General features: G+C 32.1%; 1 protein-coding gene across 9 annotated transcripts in view; it reads left to right on the top strand.

Moving 5' to 3' along the window:
• EML5 (EMAP like 5) overlaps positions 1-21,450 on the top strand; it is a 155,562-nt gene that overhangs the window by 41,152 nt on the left and 92,960 nt on the right. For all 9 annotated transcript variants that reach the window (XR_004423288.1, XM_033109198.1, XM_033109200.1 and 6 more), the window contains exons 4-10: positions 2,154-2,222; positions 4,946-5,131; positions 6,595-6,730; positions 7,655-7,856; positions 13,832-13,969; positions 18,332-18,588; positions 19,677-19,889. Coding sequence is in view for 8 of the 9 variants with exons in the window: in XM_033109198.1 (XP_032965089.1) it covers positions 2,154-2,222; positions 4,946-5,131; positions 6,595-6,730; positions 7,655-7,856; positions 13,832-13,969; positions 18,332-18,588; positions 19,677-19,889 (1,201 nt within the window). In the remaining variant the exon portion in view is untranslated. The remainder of the gene's footprint in view (positions 1-2,153; positions 2,223-4,945; positions 5,132-6,594; positions 6,731-7,654; positions 7,857-13,831; positions 13,970-18,331; positions 18,589-19,676; positions 19,890-21,450) is intronic.

The raw sequence follows: 21,450 nt of genomic DNA on the forward strand, positions 1-21,450 counted from the left end.
GATGGGAAAAGACCAAAGTCAGTGGATTTTATGTTTCTGTGTTTTGTTATTGCCAGGTAGTTCATACATAATTAAATTTTAAAGTACAATTGTAAATACCCATAATATTTTAGACTGCATATGTATTGTAGACTCAGTATGTATAGTGTTAGCACAAAACTTTCAACCCATTGTTTGCTTCAGCAAAAATGATAAATTTTATGTTTATTGAAACCTCAATTTAAAAATTGAGTGGTTCATGCCTAGGGTCTGTTTAGTTTACCAATTTGTTACATGTGTAACAGTTAAGGTGAAAAATGTTTCATATGTGGATTTAAAATTATGTATTAGTGTTACATTTTTTAGAGACCAAACTTTTTTTATTTTGGAAACTTGTTAAACTATTTCTTGGGCAGCCGGATGGCTCAGCTGGTTAGAGTGTGAGCTCTAAACAACAGGGTTGCTGGTTTGATTCCCACATGGGCCAGTGAGCTGCACCCTCCACAACTAGATTGAAGACAACGAGCTGCTGCTTAGCTTCCGGAGGGGCAGCTGGATTGCTCAGTTGGTTAGAACGTGAGCTTTCAACAGCAAGGTTGCCAGTTCATTTCCCGCATGGGTTGGTGGGCTATGCCCCTGCAACTAAAGATTGAAAATGGTGACTTGACTTGGTTGGAGCTGAGCTGTGCCTTCCACAACTAGATTGAAGGACGACGACTTGGAGCTGATGGGCCCTGGAAAAACACACTGTTCCCGAATATTCCCCAATAAAATTTAAAAAAAGACAATTTGATTAAAAATATATTTATATATATATTTCTTATTCCAAATTGTATAAAATTAATATAAAGACTACATTGTAGTCAGCTTTTTAATTAAATATGATAATACTGTTATAAACATACATCAAAATTTTTTCATAAACACTTAAAAATGTCTGATTTTTTTGTGTGAATAAAATTCTAACCTGAACTGGCACAGGAGATACAGTCATTGATTCTATTTTGGGTGAATCTATGAATCTGTAAAAAATGTGTAGAAAAATTTTTGTGTATTTGCATTTTGGAAAATAAACTTGGTTTTCAACAGATCCTCAAAGGGACCTGTTACACACTCACAAACACAATTTAGATAATTTTTTAAATATTAGGTATATTTTATTAAACCATTGTGTATTCTGACTTACTTAGATCAAAGCATTACACACATTAGTACTTTGGGTTTAGTAAATAAACTGATTATTAAATGATAGTATCATTGGAATTTTTTTAAAGTATTTTTGTGGTTTAAAGTTGCATCAGTGTGTTTTTCATATAATTTGTATTATGGTGAGTTATGCAACATTCATTTGTAAGATGTGTTCTTTTTTCATTATCACTGAAGAGTATCACTTTGTAAATTTTTAGAGGTAGTAAGCATTTTACATGATTATGCTGGCAAGTGTCAAAGGAACGTGACACAGATCGTAGAATTGTTCTTTTCTGCTATGAAATTATTTTTCAAATATTAGTTTTTCTTTTCTATATTATTAAAGTACATGCTTGTGATGCATTTTTATTTCTTCTGGGTTTTTTTTTTCTTGTTTGCTTTTGTAAGAAAAAGGTTTATATGTAGAATTTACGCAATCTTAGAAAAGAATGAAGCCTGGGGCTCTCCAAAATTTAAGTATAAGTTAATTTTATTTGACCCATAAATGATAAAGAAAGCTTAAAAAAAGAAAACAGAACTTTTACTGTGAAATAAATGTTTGGATCCTTTATATAAGTAGTTCTATATGATAGAAAGCTATGAAAATATTCTCTGTTTCTAGCTGTATGTGTTAAGTGTATTCAGATCTTTTCTTTTGTAGAAATTATGCAGGTACCTGCCTCATGCTTTAGTTCTGTTGAGCATTTCTTGTTATTTGTGGATGTAATTTTTAAAATTAAAAATAGAGTTGTCAATTGTTACTCCACTAGTTGCTTCTTAAGTTCATAGGAACAAAGAAATAGTTTTTGTTCTTTATCATTTGCGTATTTACTTCTTATAAGATTTTAAAGTGTAAGATTCTGGTTATTCATTGAAGAATATTATTATATAGTAGGTAGGGTTTGGGTACTATTTGGTCTTTTGGACAGGATTCTTAAATGACTCTGAAAATAAGTATTTTAACTATGAATCTGATTTGTTTACAGATATTTGATGTTTCTTGGGATTTGTACCAGCCAAATAAACTTGTCAGCTGTGGCGTAAAACACATCAAGGTACTAGAGGTATCTTGTTTTATAATAGTCATGTTTACTTACTCTTTGCCACTAAGTACGTATCACACTATTTACAATTTAGCGTAGTTTTACGATTTTGATAGTACTTATTTTTAAAATGCCAACATTTTTAATTTTCTTATGTACAATCTAACAAATATTTATTGTGTAGTTATTTATTGTGTAGTTATTGTGTGTGTGAGGCATCTATGTAAGGGACATAGGTATGAATAGGGAATTAAACACTTTCCATAACGGAATTTATAGTCTAATAAAATAGGTTTTACTATGTTCATCTTGTTTCTTCACGTTTCACTTAGAAAGTAAAATGTAAGAATAGGAAACCAAATAAAATAAAGGTTTTCATTCACATAGATGGAATGGTGTGGTAGAAGCAACATGGATGGAGTTGGCTTTGCCGCGTACTAGCTGTTTGACCTGGGATGAGTCATTTTTACCTCTTTGAGCTTTTTTTCACATCTTAAAACTGTGGCTGCTGTTACCATCTTCATAGAGTTGATGATTGAATAAGGCAGAATATATTCAAATGCTTGTCATAGTGGCTAGCACATAGTCAGCTTTCTAAAAGTGTTACCTCTTCCTGTCTCTATATTTGCTCTTTGATTTGATCTCAGCCTTTGGTATCCAGTTTACTTTGCTTATGAAAGCTCTGAGTTTTGTATTATAATTATAGTTTAGGTTTGAGGCCCATGTAGTCAGTGGTGATATCATTCTTATGTTTATAGTTACTTTTAAATCCCTGGTGCAAATTGGAAATACTTGCTTTTCTCCCACTATCTGATACAATAGTTCCTTATAACAGTTAATTCCTAGTAAGTAAGGTTCGGTGTGCACATTCTTTCTTTTGATACGCTCACTTCCATTTACATTTTCTCCAAAGCACCTTTAGCTGTTGCTGCAATTCTAATCTTCATATTCTGGTACTGATCTGATAATAGTATAAAATGTTAATTTTTCAACAAATATTAGTAATTTAATAGCAAGAGGCTCTACGCTAGGTTTAGATTACATTGTATAAGCACTGTGAAGATAGAAATTTTCATCTTGTTCATTTTTGACACAGTATTTGATATATATTAAATTTTTAATAAATTATTGGCAAATTAACAAAGAGACATTACTGCTGTTTTATATTGTAAATAAAGCTAAAAGTTTTTTTAAAAAAACTCATCTTCTCAAACTAAAAAAAATTTATTTTTGCTATGAGTTACATTTCTTTTCATTTGGTAGAGGTGATAAATAGCATGGTAGCTTTCGTTACAAGCAATTCATGTGAGGAAACTATTAATAAGTCCCAGAGATGATCTAGAGCTGTACAGGCCAGTATAGCAGCAACTAGCCACATGTAGCTATTGAAATTAATTAAAAGTAAATAATATGTAACATTCATTTCTTCAATTACATTGTCAGTATGCTAAAGAGTGACATGTATCTAGTGGTTAGTCTATATGACAGCATATATGTGTATACTGTCACATATAAAAATTTTCATCAACATAGAATGTTCTATTGGATAACACTGATGTGGATTCTAGAACAGTGGTTCTTAACCCTCACTGAACATCAAAGTCATTTGGATACGTGGGTTTCACTCTCCAGAGACTCCGTCTCAGTTTATCTCAATGGGGGCCCAGGCATAGTATGTTCCATAATTTCCCCAGGTAATTCTAATGTGCAGCCAAAATTGAGAATCATTGATCTAGAAGAAATAATGGATTGAAATTGGGACTTGCTGAAAGGAAGAGAACCAGATGTCCTTATGCACAGAAATCATGGAGCTTTTAAAATTAAAAATCACAAAAATTCATTGATTAAAACATTCATTAGTTACTTAAGTGGAGTGAGCATGATAATTTTTAAGTCTTTGAGGCATCAGGTTTTAAACTAAGATCTTTAGCTCTTAAAATAAGATCTTACAGATCAGGTAACATCTTTTAGTATATAATACTAACAAATTATATTATTTTAAATGGTAATTTACTTATTATAAAGTTAAATTTATTCTCTGGGCCTAATTTCTTTATGCAGAACTAATTAATGTATGTATTATTGCCCTGCCCTACTTTTGTTTCTTTGTTTCTCTCTGCAAACACTTAAAATTTACCTGAATACACAAAATGGAAAAAAAACCCTGGTCATGAAGTTTTGTGTTTGACTTTCTTATGGTCTCCCAAGAATGAACTAATCATTCCAAATATGTATGTCTCTTATTTTTAAATTTTATATGTAAAGGAATTGCTTAGCTTTGAAAATATCAATGAAAGCAACATACTAATCCTTTTTTTCCCCCATGCTTACTGTCTTCATGAGAGATTCAACATTAGGTTTGGTCCTTTTTCCTCCTAGTGTATGGAGTCTTTATGTTTATTTTCATTGCTAATTCATACCAACTTTGTAACCTAAGTTTCATGTAGATTCTTTTCAGAAACCTAAGGGAAGCATAGCATACTTTAAAAGTAATGTAGTTCATCCCTCCTTACTCTTACAGATAAGGTTTCAAACCAGTGACTTACCTGCTATGACAGAGCTATTGACAACACAGGACGAGGTTGTGCACATTGAATGCTATTGTATCTTAAGGGAATTTCTTAGGTCATTTCTAGTCTGCTGCTCTAATATAGCAAAGTATTAGATCAAAGTGTTGGGAATGTTTTACTTTATAAGCATTCTTTGATATTTTGATCATACTATTTACCTTTTAGTTCTGGAGTTTATGTGGAAATGCTCTGACCCCAAAACGAGGGGTCTTTGGTAAGACTGGTGACCTTCAGACGATATTGTGCCTGGCTTGTGCAAGGGATGAAGTCACATATTCTGGTGCACTCAATGGGGATATATATGTTTGGAAAGGAATCAATCTTATACGAACAATACAAGGAGCTCATACTGTAAGTATATTTAAATATTGTGAACACTTTTAGATGTTAACTACTTATTTTCTTGTCTTAGAATAAAAGATTACATAATATAGCAAACTTTCTAGTTATTTGAAAAATGTTATAACAATTTGTCTATTTGTTTTCAAGATTTTAATGAAGAAACATCATGCAATTAGACACATAAATATTTATTAAATTAGTATAATTAGTTTCTTGTTCAAACCATTTCTTTAGTTTGGTTGCTTTCTCATTGTTGGAAATAAGCTTGTTAAATTCAACCTAAAAGTATTCTCGATTAACCACATTAGAATATAGTTAGACCTCTTGTGGCTCCCTTACCAGTGGGCAATTTTGGGATGCTTTTAGAAAAAAATAACTTTTTAATTTTAATATCATTAATTCATTGGGAAAGAATTTAATGTTTGTTCTTCATGAGAGTTTCATGTAAATATGTTATCAAATTAGGGGAAAAAATCTGTTGCTAAAATCTTTTAGTGTTCTTTGATTTGGGCTTTTTAGCAGTTGGGTCCTTCACATAGTGAAAGGAGCTAGAGAGCACCCAGCTACTACATCGTTAGCAGTCATATCCCAAGTAGAAAAGTTATTAAATACATTAATATGAACCACTATTAAATATATACTACATAGTAAATATATTAAAGAAGCATTTACACAAGATTTGCTTTAAGCAAAATGCCTAAAGACCAGAAATACCAGTTTTTTTTCACAAAGCTTGTGGCAATTCACATTTTTACCATCAATATATAAAAATACCTGTTCCTCCTCATATTTATCAGCACAGGATATGACCACTATTATAAAATTTTGCTTGTCTTCTCTGTAAAAAGTAGTAATTCTTGTTTCAATTTCTTTCCTGTCTATTTGTGAAATTTCACATATTTATCAACTACGTGAAGTTCTTTTTCTGTTAATTGGCTTTTCATATCCTTGGTTCTTTTTGTTGTTGAATTTCCTTTCCTTTATTTATTTGTGTATTAGGGATATTAACCTGTTGACAGTCATATACATTGCAAATGTTTCCCCAGTCTGTCTTTGCTTACGATATCTTTTCTCATATTAATATTTTTAAAATTTCCTTTATGGCTTGTGGGTAACCATCCATGTATAAAAAGGTCTCTCTCAGCCCAAAGTAACATAAGTGTCTTTCTTACTCTTTTCTAACATATTTGTTTTATTTTTTACATTTAGAATTTTATGTCTCTCTATAATTCATTTTTGTATACGTTATAAGGTTTAACTTTATTTTCTTTTATATTGTGCCCATATTATTAAACACTATCTTAGTCATATGTTGAGTTCCTACATATACGTAGATTTAGTTCTAGATTTTCATTTGTGTTTTCTGATATATTTATTCCTGTGTCACATCTAAATCTTTTAAAGTGGGTTTCTACTTTCATATAATAGATTTTCTTAAAAAATGTATATTTTTAAATTATTTCCTTTTCTAGGCAGGAATTTTTAGCATGAATGCTTGTGAAGAAGGCTTTGCTACTGGTGGCAGAGACGGCTGTATTCGTCTTTGGGATTTAACTTTTAAACCAATTACTGTGATTGATCTCAGGGAAACAGAGCAGGGATACAAAGGTAATAACAAAACAAATGTCTCATTACTAGGCAAATTCTAAATATACTAAGGATTGTCTGTTTCTTTAAGTAAACATAAATGTATGTATTGTAAATATAAATGAGATTTACATTTGCCCGTTCGTACTGTATACATTTAATTGAAATTCTTCTATTAAAGAGGAGAAACCTCTTTAGACAGTTTCGGTTTACTGTTATGTCAAAGATTCTTTCATATGTCCAGTGACTGTTATAATGGGACCTACAGAGAGATGTGGTAGGTACTTACTTTGGTAACGTTGGATTTTGAAAAGATTTTATTACTAGAATGTTAAATATAACTGTTTAGCAAATAAACTGTTGAAAGTAAAGTGTGTTGAAGGTTGGGGAACTTCTGTACACAGCACCTCTATGTTGGTCATGCAGGTAAGAAAACCAAGAGAAACACTAGCTTTCTCAAGGTTACAAAAGGGATTGTAGAGTATACAGAAAAAGAACAAGTCTCTCTTCTTAATGATTTTATGAGCAGATTGAAGTAATGAAATATAGACACATGAAAAGTCAGATTATTATCAGAGAAAAATAATAAAGTTCTATAAAGGTAGTTCCTGAATTCTTACTCTTATGAACTGTTATAAGATTTTAGCTGAGAGAAATAGTTTGTTATGAGATTTTAGCTGAGGGAAGTAGTTTGACTGTGATGGAAGTTGTCTAATAAGGAAGAAGTGTATGTCTTGAAGGATGGGTAGAAATTAGTTATATAAAAAGAGGGCAGTACTATCAGTCCATGTAGAAAACAATATAGGTAATTTAAGAAAATGTGTGGATGAAAGACTCCTTTTATCTTACATCTAAGGTATAAAAAGTTATAAAATTAGTATCGATTTGGGCAATCAGCATCCTATTATTACAGCATTGATCTTAAATACAATTCACTTTAACTAGGTTTGTCTGTGAGGAGTGTTTGTTGGCGAGGTGACCACATTCTAGTTGGAACACAGGACAGTGAAATTTTTGAAATCGTGGTGCATGAAAGAAGTAAACCTTTCTTAATTATGCAAGGGCATTGTGAAGGTGAACTTTGGGCACTTGCCATCCATCCTACTAAACCTTTGGCTGTGACTGGAAGTGATGATCGTTCAGTCAGGTAAGCAACTTATGACATAATTGCGTAGACTGGAATTTGTCCTTAGGTAAACATAAGAAAAATGTTTTAAAAAATACTTAGATTTAAATTTTATCAGCTTGTGGTATAACAAATGAACATAATTAATAGGCACTTAAAATTAGTAGAACTAACTATAAGATTTGGTTTTTTTTCCTCTTAAAAGCAGGCTGGAGTTTGGTCCAATTTGTATATTAAAATATAAGAGCTACCTCCATCTTTTTAACAGCCGTATAATATTCCACTACATGGATATACTGTAATTTATTCAATTAATCCATTATTGTTGGGAGTTTAGTTTTTTCCAGTTTTGTGCTTGAAATGAATATCCTTATACCCATTCCATTTTGTACATGTATAAATATGAATATGACTAATTCTTAGCAGTGTTCAAAACATATAGGCATTTTAAATTTTGCTAGGTAATACCTTGCACAGAGTCAATAACAATTTGTATACCTATCAGCAGTGTACCACAGGGCTTGTTTTCCCACACCCTTGCCAGCACTAGTAGTACCTCAAAAGGTGACAAATGATATCTTGCTATGTTTTGAAAACACTCATTTCTGTCATACTGATGGGTTGGTCGAGTATGTTTTTACATGTTTAGAGGACATTTGTATTTTGTTTTCTGTGACCTGTCTGTTCAAGCTCTTTGCGTATCTTCTATTAATTCACTGGCCTTTTTCTAATTATTTTAAAATGGGATCTAACAAAATCTGTCTACATATTTACAAAGTTATCCCTTAGTCTGTGACTGTGGTTCCAGGACCAGCAGCATCAGCATTACCAGGGAACTTGTAAGAAATGCAAGTTCTCATGCTTTATCCAGGACCTAATAGCAGAAATTCATCAATTTGTGGTTTAATAAGCCTTCCAAGTGTCTGTGATGTACACTAAAGTTTGAGAACCACTGGTCAGTGATATGAGTTGAGGTCTTTTTTCCACTTTGTCATTGTCTTTTCTCCCCATTTCATCTGTAATTATTTCCATCTGTATCTCTAAAAATAACTCTAAACATCACCTCAATACTGTTATCACGTAGTATTCCTTTGGCTTCTTAGAATTAGGCTCCAGATAAAGTCCATATGTTGCAATTGTTGATCAACCCTTTAAATCTTTTTTATTCTGTAGCTTCCTTCCTTTCCTTTTTTTTCTTTTCTTCTTCTTACACTTGTTGAAGAAAAAGTTTGCCTTCTAGAGTTCCTCACATGCTGGACTTAGTTTATTGCATACTCAGTGTATTTTAACACATTCTCTCTTTCCTGTATCCTGTAAACTGATAGTCAGGTCTAGAAGTTTGATAAGATGTAATTATAAATTTTCGCCAAGAATATTTCCTAGGTGGTAATGTATATATCCCTGTTTAATAGTGTGTAATATGTAGTCTCTCTCTCTCTTTTTTTTTGGTCATATTAGCAGCCATTGATGGTTATTATCTAGATCAGTATTTCTCAGCCTTTTTAAAAAAACTGTTGCTTTCCTAATGAGACTTTTTAGATATATTTTTCCCTAACCACATGCCCTCCCCACGAAATTTTAACACCACAAAATACTGTGTATCTGATTTTGTACTGTGGTCCTTTAGAGAATCACAAACCAGTAATATTTGAGATTTTCCTCCCTAAGAACTAATTTTTAGCCCCTTTGAGGTAATATCGTCTCTGTTGAGAATACATGATCTAGATCAGTTACTTCATTGAGAATTTCAAATGGTGGTACTCTATCTTTCATTATTCATTTGTTACCTATCATATGTCTATAAAGAGAATTTCTCATCAACTATTTCGTTACCCTGAGTACAATTTGTACAGGAAAAGCAGAAAAGTGCTTCATTTTTCCCCATTTACTAGTTTAAAAAATAATTAGTTTGGTTCCTTAGAATTCTTTCTATGATCTGTTCACATTTCTTTCCATTTTTTTCCGTATGATCTTTTTCTCCTTTATTTCATAGCTCTTTATATATTAAGGATATTTACCCTTTGTGATTTAAGTTGCAAACAATTTTCACTTTTTTAAACTGGTAAAAAAAAAACCAGTTTACTTGCTTTTTTACTTGGTTAGGTGGTTTTTTGCCATGCAAAAATGTTTTCTTATTATTTTGTTTTATGTAGCTGAATTTATCAGTATTTTCTTTTATGACTTTTGAGTTTTCTATCATAAAGAAATCTTCCCCAAAGTTAAAAAGTTTTTCCATATATTCTTCCAGTACATAAGTGATTTTGATTTTTTATGTTTAACTTCTAATCTGTGTCAAGTTTACTTTACTGTAAGAAGGAAGGTGGGGATGTAATCTAATTCTTTCCAGACAACTACTTATTTTGTAAGTGGTATGTTAATCAGTTATGCATTTACTGCCATTGTGCTACTCAGTTTTATGGGGATGGGAGAGGCCGTAGCTCTGTGTCCATGTGGAGAGTTGCTGTGTGGTTTATACTTTACCCATGTGCATTGCTAGGAACTATTTTATAATTCCTTTCATTTTAAGTGGACTGCTATTACCAGCTGCTGCCTTGCCGTTGAAAAAAGGGCCACTAGTCTTTTAAAAAATAATTGCTCAGACTTCTGTTTCTGTTATTGGGGAGCAAGTTATTTGGAAAGAACTCTTCCATTGAAAACAACTAAAAATTCTATTTAAAATGTTAATCACTTTTAAAATGTTCAAAACCAGTCAAGATAGTAAGGTACTTCAGCCAAATTGTGAAAGAAAATGGGAATTTAGGAGCACCAGTGGGCCAAAGCCACTTGAGGCCATTTTTCTTACATTGAATAAACTTGGGTTTTGTTTGTTGCTTTCTCTTGGGGGCATAGGGTAAGAAGTGAAGACCTCGGACAGCCTAGGGAAGGTAGTCCAACATACCCAGCTAGAACTATAAATTTGTCTCTGAAAAAAAGTATCTCAAATATATGGTGATGGAAGGAGAACTGACTCTGGGTGGTGAACACACAATGTGAGATATAGATGATGTATTCTAGAATTGTACACCTGAAATCTATGTAACTTTACTAACAGTTGTTACTCCAATAAACTTTAATTAAAAAGAACAAAAAAGTATCCTCTGTATATTTGTGTGGGAATATGGAGATCTTTTTTCTTGCTTCAAGTTTTGATAACACAAGAAGTGTATAAAGCAGCTTGATGTTGTTATTCAAACAGCATTGTTTTCCAGATAACTTTACCACAGTATAAGTTCACATATAAATGCTGCTTTTCTCTTGTAATTTTAGATGAATTCATTAAGAAACAGTATCAAATCTGTAGCAAAAACTAATTTCCAAAGCCGTTCAGTGTTTAATAATAGTAATTGAGGGCAGTTCTGGTTCAGAAAATTTTCATTCTTGGCTCTTAAAGTATCATGATAAAACTTTACAAATGCTAAACCATTAAACTGCTGTTTGATAGAACAAGTCAGGATTTTTAGCTTCTATTACTAGCAAAAATTCAGAACTGACAATGGTTAAATACACAAGAGCAAATGAAGTTCACAGTTAACACAAAATACTTGCTAAAGAATAATACAATGAATAATCATAGGCTTTGTAAAAATTAATGAAAAGAAACCTCATTTAAAATGGAGTAAGGAGGCCAGAAGGGGGAGGTCTCACACCCTATGGCTGCAGAGGCTAACAGGAAGAACTCTGTATAATGTCTCTCCCAGCTTCTTCTCTGTAAGGGTCTTCTTTCCTTTATTTCTTGGGACTTTCATGTGGTTTCATTAGACTGCATGTCCTCGATTGCATGTCTTCTTTGTTCCTAAGTAAATCCTTTATGCTGGAGAAATATCTGGTTGTCTGTTTTAAGGTCAACACGTTACATTTTCAGGGGGTTTATCAATTTGTCAGAACCATTTTTTACCATACATATTATTTACCGCCATCTGATTCCACTTTATGTTGTAGTATAGTAGTGCCGTCTCACTAATGCCTTTGAAAACATTCTAGCCTGTGGTTGTTCCACACAGACCATTCATAGAAGCTAATTGTTCATCACTTCAAACTTGGCATTGACTCCTCAAACAATAACTGAGTAGTATCTGTAACATCTGTTGAGTCATCAAGAGTCAAGGAAAACTACTCAAAATTATTTGCCTTGTTTTTTAATTAACTGTTGGTGTTGTTCCCAACACCCTCAATTCTTTGAGCAGCTGTTCTCACCAACAGGCTTAGTAGGCTTAAATTTATTTTCTCTGGACACATTTCTTCAGCTGCTGAAATCCAAAATGACTTAGTTAACCCATTACTAATAAACAGCTTTCCTTGCTTGACTAACAAATGAGCCACTCAGAAACTTAGTTTTGTTGAAACCTGATTTTAATTTTTAAATTCGTAAAGAAATTCTGCTTCAATGAGATATTTTGTTTTAAATTTTCTAATTTTCTGACCATTGCTTTACTGTGAATTGAAAATATTGTGATGAGTGCTTGGTCTGGTAATAATGAATGTTTGTATTCTTTTAGGACAGCTATAGTGTCATTGCATAATAAACACAATGCTTTACTATTAAATTCAATAACAGTATAATCCATGCTCCAGTGTGCCTTAAAAAATGCAGCAAAGTTTATATTTCTCTTATTTTTTCCTTGTTTTGACATGAAGAGTATGTACTAGAAATTAAAAATAATAAAATGCCACCCTATGCTAATACCGATAGCACTCTAAATTCTATCAAGCTATAACTGTGTCATTGCAATTTGTAGTGTGCTGAAGGAGCAGTACAATTGATGTGTCACACACTGCCTACCATCTCTTTTGCAGTGACTTAACTCCGCCTCTATAGTGTGAAAGCAGTCATAGACAATATGTAAACAAATGTGACTGAATTCCCATAAAACTTGATTTATGGATTTGAATTTGGTTTGAATGTCATATGCTTTTCTCATGTCTCAAAATGTTATTCTTTTAATTTTTTTCAAACATTTAAAAATGTAAAAACCATTCTTAGCTTTCAGATTGTACAAAAACAGGCAGTAGGCCCACAGGCTGTGGTTTGCTGACTCCTGTGGTAGGGCATAGAAAGTCTTAAGTAAATAACATATCTTTATAATATCATAATATGAAAACATTGAAAGTTTCCCTTTAAAGTCAGGAAGAAGGCAATGATAACCACATTCACCATTATGTTTTTCACCATTTTACTCAGCTATCGGTTAGAAGTCTTTGTCAGCACAGTAAGGTCAAAAAATATACAAGTAAAGTATATATATGAATATGTGTTTATATATATGCATATACACACAGTATAAAATATATTTATGTATAGGGAGATACATAGATATTTGGATTGGAAGGGAAGAAACAACTGTCATTTGCAGGTGTTTTAATTGTATGTTAGAAAATTAAAAGGAAAATACAGAGAAATTATTGGAATTCAAGAGAATTTAGCCAATTTTCCTGGATATAAAAGCAAAGTTGTAGCCTTTGTTTTTTTGTTCTAACTTACTTCAAAACTGACTGATTTTCATAATGGTTTTGTCTTTGTCCTTTAGATTATTTGGGTTATTTGGAAATGTAATTCTTAAGGTTCTAACAATGGGTATTTTCTACTTTTTGTTGTAGATTTCTAACATTAGAGTCTGGAACAGACTCTGAATTTGCATAGTCTTAAGGGTCATCTTTAATTTAAAAACTATATTCATAGGATATACCATATACCACTGTGCTACATATAAATCTCCCCTTTGATCAGGGTAGAAATCATCTACCTAAAATGAATAATTGGGAAAAATTAATGTCGTTACATGGTTTTAAAAAATAAAAGATTCTATCAATCCTTGTCATTTTAAGCATGAACAGTATTCCTATTTTCATAGATAAGAATGCCTTGCCACAAAGCATAGAGTTAAAAATCTAGATTTGTCTTTCTAAAATGAAATTATTTTAACTAAAATCTTTTTGTAGTCTGTAAGTTTTAAGCATACACTAGTTAACCATTCTTTTATTGTAATTAAATGTTACAGGATATGGAATTTAGTAGATCATGCACTAATAGCAAGGTGTAATATGGAAGAACCAATTCGCTGTGCAGCTGTAAATGTAGATGGAATCCATCTTGCCCTCGGAATGAAGGATGGCTCATTCACTGTACTTAGAGTAAGGTATGGTATTAGGATAGAAATAGAAACAGTAGATTTCTAAGTGAGATAGAATGTATAATACTCATTGTTTTTACCCTTTTCCTTCTTTATGAATATGTATGTATTTCAGATATTAGTTTCATTAAATATAAAAAATATATTTGTAAAAATGGTTTTGTCAGAAAATTAAGTTAACTCAGAAACCTTAATTTTGGGGGTTAAGAATGCTTAGTAGATTGATGGCTAAAATTTTGAGCTATGCGTTTGGGTCCTGACTTCCATTCCTTGGTAATATTGATTTTCAGTAATAATTCTCTGCCATTGAGGGTGGGGGGAATGTTGAGGCTTTAAAAATGGATGAATGGTTTTGTTATTTTTTTGTAGCTTTATGTTTTGAAAAAAATGTCCACATCTCTCCCTTTGGATAATTAGAAAAGTTTAAAGAATTCACTCAAGCAGTTAATATCTGGTATTCAATTATAGGTATGGTACATTCAGCTGAATTCTATACAGCCATTAAAAATTTTGCCATAGATCCATGAGTGTTCGCAAGAATAAATATTTATGAAATCTTTCTTCTCTGCCTTAATGAATGATAGGACCATCCACCCAGTTGCCCAATTCACAAACCATTAATTCATTTCTCAACTTTTGCCTCTCTTGTCTAGTTAATTACAGAGTTCTGGAGAATTTACTATTTAAATTGCTCTCAAATTAATCTGTTCACTTCTGTTCTCACCATTGTATTCTTATATAGGCTTCTACTATCTCCTGACTGGATTGGTGGAATAGCATCGCAGCTGGTCTCCTTCCTATTTTGCTTCCTTTGAAACCTTTTTTTCATTCTACAGTTATAGTGATCTTTTAAAACACGTTTGTTTGCATCCCTCCTCTTTCTAAAGTATGATAAAAGCTCTGTATTGTCCTTAAGAGGAAGTCCCTACATCCTTAATTAACATAGCCTGTGATGCCCATCTCTGCAGCCTGTTTCTTTCTACCTCAATTTCTTTCTTTCAACATGTATAAAATATCTTTCACTTTTTCAGACACATCATGTTCTCTTGTACTTCTGAGATTCTGTAGATGGTAACTCCTCTTTCTGGGACAGGTTTTTACAAAGATGTATGCTGAGATTTTTTTCTCTTAATAATTTTTATTATTGTAAAATATAAAATTTACCATTTTAACCATTTTTAAGTGTAAAATTCAGTGGCATTAAATACACTTATGTTGTTTTTGCAACCAGAAATTTAATATTAGTCACTTAGCATGTAAAACAGCTAAGTGACTATTATTTAGCTGGTATGCATTAACAGTAGCCATTACTAGTTTTTCAAGATTTGCCCTTTTAATTATTGGGTGCAAGAAACTGGATAAATAAGTTCTTATTTCTAATAAGTCAGTACTTTAGCAACTGAATTCAGCATTGCTGACAGTATTACTGGAATAGTTGTTATGACTGTTAAATAAATGCCTTTGTAGTTTAACCATAAAATTCTAACACAAAAAATACTCTTAATCCTTCTAAATTTACCTGGTCACTATTTCTTTCTGGTTTGCTTATATATATTCTCCATATCATAAAGCAAGATTTATACGTATAACAGTACTAAAGTACCTACAGGAGTGGTTATGTTATTGGAGGAACATGGATTAGAATCTAACACTGATTCTTAAATTGGGGTACAAGGTGCTGTGCCAAGACAAAGTTACATAACTTCCTAGAACATCTCTTCCTTGTGATAAAAAATGTTAACAATTTTATATTAAAAGAAACACTAATATGGAGTCAAATGAAAAATTGCAAATATTTTTCAAATTAGAATACACACATACACACACACACACACACACACACACACACACACACACGGCTTATGGTGAGTTGCCTGGTGTTATCCGCACCAAAGTCCTCAGAGGCACTCATTCATTCTTAAGAATAGTTAGGGAGACTTCAGTAGAAGAGCTTGATAGGAATTATGCTGAAGATGGAGTAAGGTTTTCTGTAGGGTATGGGGTAGACTTTAGTTGTAAAAGCATTAATATTGTCATTTTGGATTCTACCAATAGCTAGCCCTTTGTCTGTTTCTGACAGTGTCACTACCATGTTATATCAATATTAAAAGGATTAGGACAGTTTTCCATACCTAATCACATATTCATTTCAAATATTTTCAGCCTGTTTGTATTTTGCCCCATTTTCATGGGAATAATCATTTCCAAAAGTTGTTTCCTGGCTTTAAAAAAGTAACTCTTTGCATATGTCCATTAATTTTTGACATCAAAGTTTTTTTTTGCCCCTCTTCCCCTGCCCCAAACATGCTCAAATAAGTCCTATCTTAAAATTCCCACCTAAATTTAAGTGTCTCTCTACTCATATCACATTTATACTCTCCTTTTTTTCACAGTGAAATTCTCAATAAACTGTCTAATTTACTGTCTCTCTTTTCATCCAATTAACTGATCAACTTTCTACCCCCATTCCAATATAGCTTTGCTTTCATCCTTACATAGGAAAAACCCTCCCTAATACCCGATTTCCCCGAAAATAAGACCTAGCCAGACAATCAGCTCTAATGCGTCCTTTGGAGCAAAAATTAATATAAGACCTGGTATTATATTATATTATTATGTTATATTATATTATACCCAGTCTTACAGTAAAATAAGACTGGGTCTTATATTAATTTTTGCTCCAAAAGACGCATTAGAGCTGATTTTCAGGGAAACACGGTAGTAACCTGTCACTAAAGCCAGGAGACATTTTTCAGTTCTCATCTAAATTGATTCCCAGCAGTATTTGACCCCATTAACAATTTGGTCCTTCTCAAAGTGTTCTCTTCCCTGGTTTTGGGTGTTCATTCTCTATTTTCTTCTCAGCCTACTTCTCTGGTTCTATTTTCTTTGTAGGCTAATTACCTTCTGCCTAGCAGTAAATACTGGAGTGCCCAAAGGACAGACCTAGCTTTCTGCTTTTATTGCTCTGTATTTTTGCATAGGTAATCTTATCCTTCCTCTATCTAAAGGGCTGATTTTCTTCTCTTTATTTGATTAACACCAGGGTAAAGCGCAAATTCCTTGGCAATACTTCAGATGTGTGACACCGTATCCTCAATTTCTCTCTTTAACCCCAACAAGCACTACCTTTCCCACTTATTCTTATATCCACATTGTATTATCTATTACGTACCATATATTTGTATACTTCCATGCCTTTGCTCAGGCAGTGTCTTCTGCCTGCAAAACCTTCCCTCCTCTCTTAATACTTAGCTTATCACTCTTGTCTCTTCCTGCCTTTAGTCTTTAATCTTTTTTCAGTATTTCTTGTAGAACTTCCTACATATCTTTTGAGCACTCACCACATTTTATCAGTTATAATGTATAATTTTATATCCATCTCTCACAGAAGATGAGTTAATCTTTATATCCCCAGTGTGAAAAATGAAGTACTTAGTGTTACTGGAAGAAATTTTAGTTTGATTGCTTTAAATTGTCCATTTAGAAACTTTAAAAATTGGGAAATATCCATTCAAAACTTCTGTTTTTGAAATTATTTACTTGGAGCATTTCAGATTGGTAATGCAAAATTTATATGGAAAAAAGACCCTGGCCTTAATTGGAACTAGGAATTCTCACTTCTTCCTCTTGCCTGTTCTCCTTTGCTGCTTCTCATCTTCCCTCTCCCCACCAACTCCACAACTTTGGAAACTCAATGGTGTTAAACTAAGTGTTTATACATTTTTATAGCTGTTGCCAATACCTGTATTATTTTGGAAACTCAGTTATAAGGCATCATTGAAAAACTATTTAATTTCACTGGTTGACATGGTTAGGATTGGGAAGAATTTGTATTCTTTTTAAAAAGGTCAAAGAGGTTGAAATAAAAATAGTGGTAGTTATAGAAAGATATGTATTCAAATTTGTTACTGAAATAGTACAAATAAATTCCATTTTTATTTCCTAAATGTAGTTTTGTATATTTGGCTCATTATAAAAATTTATTTGAAAATCATGGTGTTTATAGTGAAGCAATTTTCATAAACTCAATGTTTATGAGGAACTCCAGCATAAAACTTTGTGACTTTATTTCCTTTATCGTGTGGCTTCAGAAATTTAGTATGAATCTCTAAACTACTTAAAAATAAAGTAAGTTAGGAACTGAAATTCAGCATTTTTCTCTACTTCCAGCATATATTGTGGTCATATATTTCGGTTCAGCCCAATAATTTTTCATGAATTAATACTAGTTGTCTCATTTACATTTGTTTCATGGTTTATAAATATTTGATACAGCCTCACAGTCATTTTAGACACATTTGAAAACTGAACTAATTCTGTAGTGATTTTTTTTCATATGGTCTAATTATTTTTTTTTCTTTACAGAGATATGACAGAAGTTGTACATATTAAAGATAGGAAGGAGGCAATTCATGAGTTAAAATATTCACCAGACGGAACTTACCTTGCTGTTGGATGCAATGACAGCTCAGTTGATATTTATGGAGTTGCTCAGCGTTATAAAAAATTTGGGGAATGTGTGGGATCACTTAGTTTCATCACTCATATGGACTGGTCATCAAACAGTAGATATTTACAGACAAATGATGGATATGGTAAAAGACTATTTTATAGGATGCCAGGTAAAAATTTCTAATAAATTATATATAATTTGTAGATTTTAGTGCCCATAACATATTTTAGAATTTCATTACAAGCAGATGTAAGTTACTTTTGGTTATAGGAAATCAGTGAAAGTCTGAGCTAATATTTCAGGCATTGTGATCTTTTCTATAAAGTTGCCCTATTATATGGAAATCCTCTTGTTAATTAAAATTTCTTTGCTTGGAGGATCTAAGATCTCCTTTATGTTGAATTCCATGTCATGTGAATAGTATATGGTAACGTCCTGTGTATGTTAGAAAGTCAAAATGCCATTTTTATGGGTGGAACTAATTAAATATAATTGCTACAAATATCCGACCATAAATTATTTGGTATTTTGTGGTTACCTCAAATAAAGTTTGCAAAGACTAATAATACTGCTAACAAACTAAATTTGAAAACTTTTCCATCAAAGATTTAAAAAGAGAAGAATAAAAACAATTATCAAAATGTTCTCTCTCAGTACTTTATTTAGTATTATGCTTAGTGAGTTAGTCATTTTCCAGTAATTTGGTTGATAAGGCTAAATACAGAAGTAAATCAATACATTTCCCCAAAAGTTTTTCAGTAACAATATGTAATGAAGATCGACTGAATCCTAAAGTCCTGTTACCTAATGTAATGTAAATGTATTACTCCCCACTTGTTTTTCCTTCTGTCTTTTTCAGTTCTCTCTTTTTGTCAACCATGTGTCTTTTAAGGTTTTTTTTTTTAGTACCCAATTTGCCACTTTCTTATAGCTTTTAATTTTTCTTCTGACTTACCCTGTTGTGAGTAATCCGTAGCATGATTTTAATAGAGGGTTTTATTCTCCACATGGGGTGAACCTGCTAAGCTACATCATAATCAAATCTGTGTTTGTGTCCGAATCAGTATAATTTTAGTAGTGGCTTTTTAAAAACTCTCTAATTTTCTTCTCTCCTTGCCATATTTACCTACCTATTCATGTATCTACTTTAACTGGAGTGGGAAGCTATTAAAATTTTTGAGTTTACCATGTTATCAATACAGTTTATACTTGAATAAAAATCAAGTGAAATAAATTAAGACTCTGGTTTATTTTTAGGAGGAAAGGAAGTGACAAATAAAGAAGAAATAAAAGGTGTTCACTGGGCTTCATGGACATGTGTTTCAGGCCTTGAAGTAAATGGAATTTGGCCGAAGTATTCAGATATCAATGATATAAATTCAGTAGATGGAAACTATATTGGCCAAGTTTTAGTTACAGCTGATGACTATGGAATTGTAAAATTATTCCGATATCCTTGTTTAAGAAAAGGTACTTTTTCTTTCAAAATACTATTTAGTAACCTCTCTCTTATAAAAGACTTGAGATCTTGCAAAAAATTAGTCTTGAGATAAATAAGGGTTTATATTTTTTAAAATATGGATATTGATTATTTGGTGAAGGGTTTCATGAAAATGAACAGAATTAGCTACTTTTGCTAATTAAAAATTATGGTCATATGTTACATTTATTTTTGGACGTGAAATTTTTATTAGAAAATTATTTTTGAATTCATATACTATGAATGGATTAATACCTCTTTCTTTTTAAAGAACCGTTTTTCTCCCCACTTCCAGATTTGCTTCATCGAGTCAGACTGTACAGTGTTAGTTATATGTTTCTTATAGCTTATTACTTGAATCATTTAACTTGTTGAACATATATCTTTTAGGAGATATTTTTCTTATGTCTTTTTCTCAAGAATTCTCATGAAGTAGTCAGCTGTACTAGTGCAGGTTACAGTTTGGAATGTATTGGTTTGTTGGTTGATTTTCACGTGAGTGTGTTTTTGCTTAAATCCTTAACATATATTGTTTTGACATTTGCATATTTTCTGTAAGTGTGGGGCTAAGAAAAATAAGGGGTTATTTTCTACATATTTTGTGTATCACCTCTTTTTCTTGAATCTCTTCTAAAATGATGTTAGTTACTCTGTTCATAGTCCTGGGGATAATTAAATGAAATGCTGTATTATTTATTCCATGCTTTGTTCCATAAAGTATTTGAGTCAGCTAATAACAGGTCGATAAGTACTAAAATAATATGAATAGAGAATGAATACCAGGGAAAAAATATAAATAGAAGTACCATAGTATTAAAGTCAGATAAAGAAAATGACAATAGTGAAACATCAAAATTGAATCAGAGCTTCCTGGAAACCAAAGATAATATAAAACAGAACACAAAATAATTTTCATTGTAGCTATTTTTTTTTTAAAAAAAGCATACTTACTACTTTGGGAAATCAAAGTTTCTTCTAAGATTTAATTTTCAAAGAGCTCTCTTCTACAGCACGGGGCTTTATATTTATATGAGTGTATTCCTAGAGCGTCAACACCTACAGCAGTAATAATTTTTTTTTAATTGAAGTTTGTCGGAGTGACAATGGTTAGTAAAGTTACATAGTTTCAGGTGTACAATTCTGTAGTACATCATCTATGTATCACATTGTGTGTTCACTACCCAGAGTCAGGTCTCCTTCCATCACCATATAATTAATCCTGTCTACCATCCCTCTCCCCACTTACCTTCTGGTAACCACTAAACTATTGCCTGTGTCCATCAGTGTTTGTTTCTTCATTTGTCATATTTGTTGCTTTCAGTTTTATATCCCACATATTAGTAAAATCATGGTTCTCGCCTTTTTCTGTCTGACTTATTTCACTTAGCATAATAATCTCAAGATCCATGGCACTATTCCATATGACTCAGCAGTCCCTCTCCTGGGGATCTACTCAAAAAATCTGAAAACATTTATCCATAAAGATATATGTGCTCCGATTTTCATTGCAGCTTATTTATGGTGGCCAAGACATGGAAACAACCAAAGTGT

The sequence above is a fragment of the Rhinolophus ferrumequinum genome, chromosome 6, assembly GCF_004115265.2.
Source record: "Rhinolophus ferrumequinum isolate MPI-CBG mRhiFer1 chromosome 6, mRhiFer1_v1.p, whole genome shotgun sequence".
Classification (NCBI taxonomy): domain Eukaryota; kingdom Metazoa; phylum Chordata; class Mammalia; order Chiroptera; family Rhinolophidae; genus Rhinolophus; species Rhinolophus ferrumequinum.